Below are 9,698 nucleotides of genomic sequence, written 5' to 3'. Positions count from 1 at the left end.
AAAAGGCTTTTCGGCAAGAAATGGGAGGGGGTTGATACGGGACACATACTTGACCCTGACAGACCTTAACATCTATTTTAAGGAGAAAAAAAAAAAAAAAAACCTGAAAAAAATAATGACAAACCATTCAAGAGCAAATGTATATAAATACTACCTCTCATTTTACAGATGGAGAATGTGTAGATGTGAAGAGAAAGAGATGTGTAAGGGCTAAAGACCTGAAAAAGTGAGACATGAGCTGATTTTTCTTCTCTGTTATGCTTTCTAGTCACCCTGCCAAGCCAGGCTTGGAACAAAACTGTCCGTTTCTAGTCTTTCCTCTGAAAATGTGACTGCTTCATCAGCCTACAGGAATGGCTTATGGGTTCCAAATTAGAAAATATACCCACAGTTGATGCTTATTATTTGAGGACTCCATATCTATGAATTTGCCTCATTATTAAAATTTGTTTGTGACAGCAAAATCAATGCAGGGCTTTTGCGGTCATTCCAGACTTGGGCAGAGCCCCGAAAAACTTGGGCGTGCAGGCGGCATACCTTTCCAGCTGAGGTCAGACAAGGCTAAGCTCTACCTTGTTTCAGCTCTCAGACGGTAAACAAGTGCCCTTTTCACAGAGTACAGATACACCATTTTTGTGCTTTTGGGGGAAGGGGGCTAATTTTGCTATTTAAAATGGTTCCCGTGAAATGTTGTTCAGTTAGATAAGCTTACTAGGTTTCACTCAGGTGTCAGTTCTAATGATGATGGCCCTGAGCTCAAAGTTCATGAGTCAACAATACATTAAATAAGGTATCTTTAAACAGAAACCCACATAAAACAAGGTTATACATTGATCATTTGACAAAAATGTTGAGTGCAGGGGATCACAGGATCCAAACTCCGTATTTCCACCGGGAGCTAGGGTTCAGTATTGTAAATCCACCCTCCCTCCTCTCTCCTTCGGGATTTGCCCTGGCCACCGCGCTGGAGGGCCCAATTCGGCTGGGTCAGGCGCTTGTAGGGCTTGAGCAGGCGCCCGGAGCCCGGAGTGGGCGCCTCCGGCGCCATGCGCAGAGCGGCCGGCAGGTGGCGCCCAGCGGCGGGCTCCTTCCCCGCGTGGTGCGGGCCAGGTGCACTGGACGCCGCGGAGCTAACCACAGCGGCAGTGCAGGCGGCCCCCGGTCCCCCACCTCTTCCGCGCAGCGCTCGCGACAAGTGCGCAGTGGGAGGGCGGACGCGGGCGGCGGGGCCAGCTGCGTCCCGAGCTCGGGCACCGCCGCCTGCTTCTCTGGAAGCGCCTGGGAGCCCCGCCGCGCGGAGTCCGAAGTCGGCCACCATGGAGGCGCAGGCGCAAGGTGAGTGGTCGCCCGTCGCCCTGAGGGTCGCGTCCTGGCGCGCAGAGAGGCGCTTTCCTGGCACCGCGTAACTTTGCTCTCGGACGGAGCGGATGGGTGCCATCTGCACACGGCCGCAACTCCGCTCCTACCCGAGCCTGCGGGATAATCCCTGCTCCCCAAACTCAGGATTTGCTGTGTGGCTGGAGCCAGTGAAGATGCTAAGTGGGGAGGTCCCTCGGCTGGAAATGCGCCCACAGAGTGCTCGACTTCTTTTCCCAGCCCCCCGCGTTTTCCCATCCTCGCGGGTGCCCGAAGGACCTGTTGTGCTGGGTCCGGAATCCGCGAGGCGTTCCCGTTGCCCTTGGGGGAACAGGGAGGGAGCGCGGCTCCTCAAGGCCTGAGCGGTGGGCTGGCGTCCGGTGCCAAGTTCGGGCTGGGCGGCGCGCGCGGGAGCGGTGGCTCCGCGGAGACCCGGGGCCCCCGGCTGCGCTGGGGCCTCGCGGAGCCAGGACTTGCCTTCCGAGGCAGGAGAGCGTTACCCGCCCGGGGATCTCCAGCGATAGACGCGTGTGTCCCGCTTTCCCAGGGCTGGGAGAGACCTCTGCCTCCCCCGGGCGGGGCGCGCAGGGTCCCCGGCCGCGGTCTGGCCGCCTCGCTCCCCGCTACCGGGGTCGCCCGCTGTAGGAGCCCGTGGCGGCGGCGTCACCAGGGCAGCCTCGTGTCTTGGGGTCACACTCAGACCAGGGGTAGGGAGTCCGTATGGAACTGTGCCCATTAAAAAAATTAAAAAAAATAAAGGTAAGAAGAGGTTCAAGACCCTTTCCTGAATGAGAGCGATTTGGTGGGTGCTTGGGCCTGGGCTGAAGCCACCCAACAGGTTTGCTGCCAGGATTACAGTCGTCTGAACAGTACGAACCATCCTGCTGTGTTCCATCAGCCAAGATCCTGCCCATAAAGCTGCTGCTGCCAGTATTTTTTATTCCCCATTATCTAATTAGGAAAGGAGAATTCAACCAAGGGTGGGGGTTGCTGATCAGATTCAAAGGCAGGGGTTGGGTTGAAGGCCTTCTCTCCTGACCTGAAGCAGGTGGGAACAACACTGGAGCTTTCCAACCTGCCTTGCAGATTAGAATTATTTGTAGTGTTAAATACTGACCGATCCCAGATCAATCAAAGTGGAATCTCTGGGGCCTGGGCATGGGTATATTTGAAAGCTTCCCAAGTAATTGGTTATTCATTGACATTGGAGAATAAGACTCATCTGAATTCTGAAGACAGCTAAACTATAGGTCGGAAGCATCGGTGTCACTGGTTTGCTTTACTTGCGAGATTTACTTAACAAATATTCCAGTGCTTTCCTTTTGCCAAGTACTGTGCTAGGGGGAGCAAACACAGACTTGATTTTGGCTTCATGACATTTATAGTAGAGGAAGTAACAGACATTAATTTGATAGTTACTGAAAAATGAAGTGTAAAATCGCAGCCGTGTTAATGATCTAAAAGAGGGCCACATAGCTCCAGTGAGAGCCTGAAAGTTTGGCCTAGTAGGTGATAATCAAAATAGTGAAGATTGTTTACTGTGTTTCTGTTTGTGCTTGTGTTGACTCACTTCTCGGCAACAGTCGCATGAAGTATTCCCGTTCTCCAGAGAGGAAACGGGCAGAGCATGTGAATTCCTTGTAACATCAAGTAGGCAGTGAGTAGCAGAGCGCATGCAGTGAGTGCTGCTCCCACTCAAGGCCTGGCACTTTTAGAGGAAAAAGAAAACTGAAGTCCCCATTTATGTCCCCTACTCCCTTTGCCACTCTTCCCTCCCCCTCATGAGTGGGTAGAATCTGAGTGGGCGGGGAGCCCACCTTAAAGGGCAAGTGAAGTTGTCTTCGGAATATTTGGACTAGGGTGACAGTCAGCTGGGAGGAGAGAAATGAACAGATTTAAGAACTACTTAGGAAGAAAAATCAGCTAACTTTGGAATGGGTATGTAGGATGATGGTATCAAGGATGACTCTAACGTTATACTTTTACAACCAGAAGGATGATATATGCCTCTTAAATCCTCATTTTCCCAGTTCTTGGAGTTCTTCATTTTCAGACTTTTTTTGGTGATTTAAGCAGCAGATCTATTAAGTTCTCTAAAAAGACTTTTCCTAAAATGTTTATAGTTTTAGATGAATAGGAAAATCTTCTTACCCCTTGACACATGTTTCTAGCCAAATGAATTGCCTCTTAGATTCTAAGAGACTCCTCTGGTTTCTTAAGTGCAAGTTTCTATCATCGGCACGATTTATTTTAGAATTATCTCGAGTGGGGATGGCTTATCTTGTTGCCTCTTGATCTAGAAACAAGCAAAATTGAGTGAGATGAAGTAGGCAATGCCGCTGGGATGTTCCCTTGTACTTTCCAGGAGACCTGTAGGTGCTTAAGCATGATTTGTATGCATAGCTCAGTAAATGCAGCAGCAGGGTCTTTTAAACTTTTCCATAAGTGAAATTCTGCAAATATATACCTTGACTTTATAAAATAATTACTTCCAGCAAAATAAGAAGACATTCTGGGAAGCCGACAGAACAGAAAATATAGAGGTGGGATTATGCACAGAATGATTCAATGAGAAGGAGCTGGAGAACAGTGTGGAATGACAAGTCTATAGGAGGCCAACATTCCCATTTGCTTTCCTGGTACTAGAGAATTTTGCGTTAATAAAATTGATATATTAGAGAGACTTTGGTTAGGAATGTAGCATTTTCATGAAACATATGGCAATCCTTTGAAATAAAAATTCCTGATCTTTTTAAACCACCTTTCAAGATTTCATTACTCTAGGAAATAATTTTGTTTTTGTCTTTCCTAGTGTCTTTAATGTTAAAAGGAAAATTTTCTCTCCACTTAACACTTGTATATATTTAGATCGATAACTGTATTAGTTTCAGGGCACCTGCATGACTCCGTCGCTTTAGCCTCCGACTCTTGATTTTGGCTCGGGTTGTGATCTCAGGGTTGTGAGATCAAGCCAGAGGAGGGCTCTGTTCTCGGTGCAGAGTCTGCTTAAGATTCTCTCCCTCTCCCTCTGTCCCTCCCCGCTCTAAAAATAATTTTAAAAATAATTGTATTAGTTTCCTATGACTGCTGTAGCAAATTACTACAAATTTGGTGGCTTAAAACAACAGAAATGTATCCTCACAGTTCTGAAGGCTGCAAGCCCAAAAGCACTGTCACCAGACCACAATTGAGCAGGGCTTTGCTCCTTTGGAGGCTCTGAGAATTAACTGATTCCTTGCCTCTCCCAGCTTCTTGTGGCTGCCGGCATTCCTCGGCCACGTCCCTGCAGTCTCTGCTTGGGGGTCCCACTGCCTTCTCTATCAGATCTCTCTCTGTCTTTTATAAGAATGCTTGTGGTTTCATTTAGAGCTCGTCTGAATAATCCAGGATAATCTCCATATGCCAAGATCCTTAAATAATCACATCTGCAAAGACCCCTTTCCCATATAAAGTAACATTTACGGTCCCAGGGATTGGACCTGCTACCTTTGGGGGTCATTATTCGGCCTACTGCAGTAACTATTTTTTAAATTCAGACAATCTACTCAGGAGGATTCTCAGAGATCTGTAAATGACGTGAAGTTATAAATGTCAGATTAATCTTACCTGTTTCCAAATCCATTAAAACGAAAATGTCATGGGTAACTTCCATTATAATTATACTTTGTTCACAGGACATTCATTTACACCCATGTTTTTCCAGGAAGAACTTACAGCAATTTATACATGTTTAAAAAACACAGCAAGATAATGTAAATTAGAAACAGGTGAATGAAAATAAACAAGGATCAGAACAGAAAATGAGGCAAGGAATAAAGCCCTAGAAACCTGAATACAGTTATATCCTTTTTCTTAATATTGCATGGAAGACAGTTTTGCTTTGTAATACTTTGTTTACAAAGAAAACAATAAAATAATCCCTCTTCTCCATGCCAAATAGCAACAGGTTAGGTCTCTTATGTTGTAGGGATCCGATTACTCAAGGAAATGATTTGTTTTATATATTTCAGGGACTATAATCATAAACCTTAAACTATGGGAGGTAGGTGTTACATATTTTAATTTATGGCTTTTAAAATTTTTTTAAGACTGTTCTTACTGCCTTCAAAGCTACCTCCTGTAGTTTTATTTCCCCCCAAAAGTTTTAAAATAGGTAGTATTGTATCCATAATTAAAGTTAGTCGTTTGCGCAAATCTTATACTGTTATTTTAATTAAAATTCTTATAAAATCTAATCATATAAATGATAGATATTATAGTATACTGGAACCTATTTCAAATTGTCTGCCCTAATATACTTCTTGTTTCCTTAATACTTTGGGTAGGCAGAATCTGAGAAGTTGCTTCCAAAAAACCTGTAAGCAAGAGAGTCCATTTTTGTGGCCTGTGACAAGATTTGGCACTTAGTGAGATTCAGTAAATAATAAATAAGTGCTTCGGCAAACGTTGATTTGGTAAATATTTCAACAAGTATTTATTGATTACTGTAGTAATAGCAAATACCCGATAAGAACTTACTACTGAGAAGCGACAGGGGATATGGTTAAGATTCCAGAATCCAAGCAAACTGCCTGAATTTTAAGTCTGTCATTCTCACTTACCATTAATATGACCCTGGACAAGTTACTTGATCCCTCTGGGCCTTGATGTTCCCATACATAAAGTGAGAATAATAATAGTACCTATATTGTAGGATTGTATTGAGGATTTAAGGAGTTAATACATGCAAAATGCTTTAAAACAGTTCCCAGCACATGATAAATACTATATAAATACTGGTTCTTGCTTTTAGTGGCAGAGACCAAGAACTTTGCATGCATTATCTTACTGAATTCTTACAGTAACAACTATGGGATAGATACCATTACTTTTTTTTTAAAGGTTTTATTAATTTGAGAGAGAGTGAGGGAGAGAGAGAGAGAAAGAGAGCACACTTGCATGGCTGCACATACAGGGAGGAGGGGCAGAGGGAGAGGGAGAAGCAGACTCCCCCCCGAGCAGGGAGCCCGATGCGGGGCTTGATCCCAGGACCCAAGTCTGCCTAACCGACTGAGCCACCCAGGTGCCCAGATACCATTATTTTTAACTCATTTTGTAGACACGGAAACTAAAGATCAGAAAAATTAAGTGGGGGAGGAAGAATTTCACTGCAGGTCTGCTTGCGTCCAGGGTCGGAGCCTCACCACTTCACCCCTACGCTAGCCCCACAGTCATGTGCAGGACAGCGCATGCCAGCAGAAGACGAAGATGCATTTGGCATGAGTCATCTTTCCAGGGAGGATAGCTAGGAAGGGCCATCCCCATGGGTAATGCACACTGAATTGAGGAGGTTACATAGTTCCATCCCAATGGGAGTTTTTGAATACTAGAGTGCCGATGGGAACTAATTCACATTGAGGGTGACAATAACAATAATATTTTAGTGTTTTTTTTTTTTTAATGCCAGATGCCATGTTATACACTGCGAAATTGTGTTATTTAATTACTAAAATGAAATCCTGAGGAAGGTAATGTTATTTTCATTTTACAAATAAGGACACTGAAAGACAGTAGTTACCCAACTTTCTCCAATTCATACAGCTTGGATGTGTTAGAGCCCGGATTTGTAATCCGAAAGTTTGACTTCGTACATTGGGATTTTAATTACTGTTCTGTACCATCTCCTTAAATTGGTATGCATAAGCAGTCAGTGTGCAGAGTTACAAATCATAGATTTTGCTTTATATTCATATGGTCAAGGGGGTTTTAAAAGGGCAGGCCTTAATTGCACTGTCCATCCCACATATGGGCAGGGTCTCGGTCTGAGAGAATATGACCAGAATTCTTGAGGTCTGCAAGAATAGGCCCCATAATATGGCAAGCTGGGGGCGGGGGTGGGGTGAGGTAGGGTGGGGTGGTAGTGTGCTCTTATATCAACAACGTGCTATTTTAGTTCTGTTTTCAAGATGAATTCAGTAAGTCACAACAAGCCGTGTGATTCTTAGAACCAGTTTAGAATTTTATTACCAACTGCAAAGATAAGCCAGTTCAAATGTGGAATGGTTCAAATATGTTACTCCGCTTGGTGTTCATTCATATCCGTAATCTCAGGACTGTAGAATAAATAAGAGACATGAGGATCTGCACGCTTGTTTCCGGAAAGTAGGATGCTGGCTGAAAGGACTAATCTCAAGGAGTACCCAAAAAGGAAAGATCTTTAGTCTCCTGAGTATTATAATTACTTGTTAATGTGAATATGTTTTATTTATTTAGCTGTCTCCCAAGCATATTAGCACAATACCTACTTTAACAAGGTACCTAGTGGAAAAAACGAATAGTCAGTGGATTTGTCCTTAAGCTACTGTAGCAATTTCCATGTTAAATGTTTGTGGTCTAAAGTGGCAAAAAAAGAGGACATCAGCCTCAGCCATCCTCCTGGTTTGCTCTCCATATAATGCACGTGTTCGCTATTACTGCGGGTCTGAATTGTCCCCAACACGGTGAAGCCACCTCTTCAGTTTACTGAGGTAGGATGCAGTGAAGAACACAAAAAGGATGATCCCAAACTGAATTTTCAAGCCTGTCATTTTACCTTCCATTGGATATTTAAGAAATGCAGTGCAATTTATTTAAAATATCTGTATTAAATTAAGAATCATCCTTAATGCACCAGGGAAGGCAGCACAACATTTTAAATGAATTTGAGTTGGCTAAAAGAAAGCTTTGGGTCCCCAAGGAAAGATAAAATTTTAAATAGTTTCTCACAGCGTGAGTCTTTTATAAGTGTTGCATTTTGATGCAGAGGAGACGAAATTCCCAAAATACAACCACAGATTTTCAAGAAGACCCTTTTGTCACCAACATATTGCTTCCTTCTCAAAAGACAAAAATCTGGCACTTTGCTATTTGCGCTTAGCCAGATAATGTATCATGCACTGGAAATGTATGTGTACGTTACGCCTCATCTCCAAACTTACCTATGGTTATTTGTACCTTACAAATTACATTTTCCTGATGTGTATCTAAAATACAGAATCCTCCAACCCCTTGAAAATTGCAAACTGCATTTTTCTTATAATTAGACATTTCTTTTGTTGATCACTAGCAGGCACCTCGTGAAGGATCCTAGAAGCCTAGCGGATTCATTCAAAAGAAAAAGCTTGGGTGAGGGGATCTCTTCAAATCTCTTGATTTCCGAGTCTCGAGCTGTCAGATATTTGTTTTTTCTCTGATCCCTCACCCTCCCCGCCACACATGAATGAGCTGAAAGTAGCAATGAGAGCTACAAAGAAAATTGTCTGTATTTTCCAAAATTTTGGCTTCCAAGGTGGATTCATTTGTACATGAAAGCATCATGGAAGGATGGGGGTTCCCTTACTTAAAAGAGTTAGGGCAGGCCAAGAGGAAAGTGCAGTCTTTGGCCCCTGTTATTCCATTTTGGATACCCCAGAGCCCCACCTGGGAGTTTCGACATATCCATGGTTCCTGCAAACTTTGTTTCAGAAGACTGGGAGGCTCTTACTTATCGCTTTCTCGCATTTTCCCCTGTGCAAGAAGCGCATTACCGGCAAGGAAAATACCTCTTTATTGTGGGCCTACTGTGTGCCAGGCGGGGTTCCAGTCATTTATGGGATGCTCGCTCCGCTTTCAGGCCCAGAGCCTGCTCTCCAGGATGCTGTCCCTGAAAGAAGGGAGCATGTTGGGAGAATTAGGACTTGCATTTGTTGCACCGCGACAGTTTTGAGAATGTGTGGAAATAAGAACACACATTCAGAAATTTCTTTGAAATGTGATCTTGCTATTTTGAGAAATCTGCATGCAGAAGATGTGAGGGGAGTATCCACCAGCCAGAAGGAAGGTGGTTACTTCCTGGCAGGGCCGCACACGGGCACTTGACAGATCCTTTTGTACTTTAGAGAAGAGCTTGGCTCCTCTGGCCAGACATTGCATTGGCACTGCCAGAGAGGAAGGCCTTGTATTTACTCATAAACAACCTAATACATTTAAAAAGCAAGTATTGTATAGAAAAAAAAAAAAGCAAGATGGATTGGGTAACAGTAAACAGATGCAAAACATATCTGGAAAGAGGTTCAGATACGCATTTGAAAAGTATTGGAGTTCACAGTATTGCCCCTTCCCTCCCTCACTTAAATTCTTTTTGGTTCTTGATGCAGGGTCCTTGAGCACAACTGTCAAGAAAGAATTCTTGAGGCGTTTTATGGTGCTTTTATTCTAGCACAGGGACAGGACGTCAGCAGAAAGAGCTGCATTGGGATTGTGAGGAGTGACTGATACATAATTTAAAGTTTGGGGGGGCGGGTGGAGATCACCAACGTCTCTAAAGGGATTTCTCCACGTTGAAG

At 44.1% G+C, this 9,698-nt stretch overlaps 1 protein-coding gene across 6 annotated transcripts in view; it reads left to right on the top strand.

Moving 5' to 3' along the window:
- Positions 1–1,106: 1,106 nt before the first annotated feature.
- TPD52L1 (TPD52 like 1) overlaps positions 1,107–9,698 on the top strand; it is a 98,226-nt gene continuing 89,634 nt past the window's right edge. For all 6 annotated transcript variants that reach the window (XM_027603131.2, XM_027603127.2, XM_027603126.2 and 3 more), the window contains exon 1: positions 1,107–1,335. In XM_027603131.2, coding sequence (XP_027458932.1) covers positions 1,317–1,335 — 19 coding nt within the window. In that variant the 5' untranslated portion in view covers positions 1,107–1,316. The remainder of the gene's footprint in view (positions 1,336–9,698) is intronic.

The sequence above is a fragment of the Zalophus californianus genome, chromosome 7 (assembly GCF_009762305.2).
Source record: "Zalophus californianus isolate mZalCal1 chromosome 7, mZalCal1.pri.v2, whole genome shotgun sequence".
NCBI lineage: Eukaryota > Metazoa > Chordata > Mammalia > Carnivora > Otariidae > Zalophus > Zalophus californianus.
This window is presented reverse-complemented; position numbering and strand designations above follow the sequence as displayed.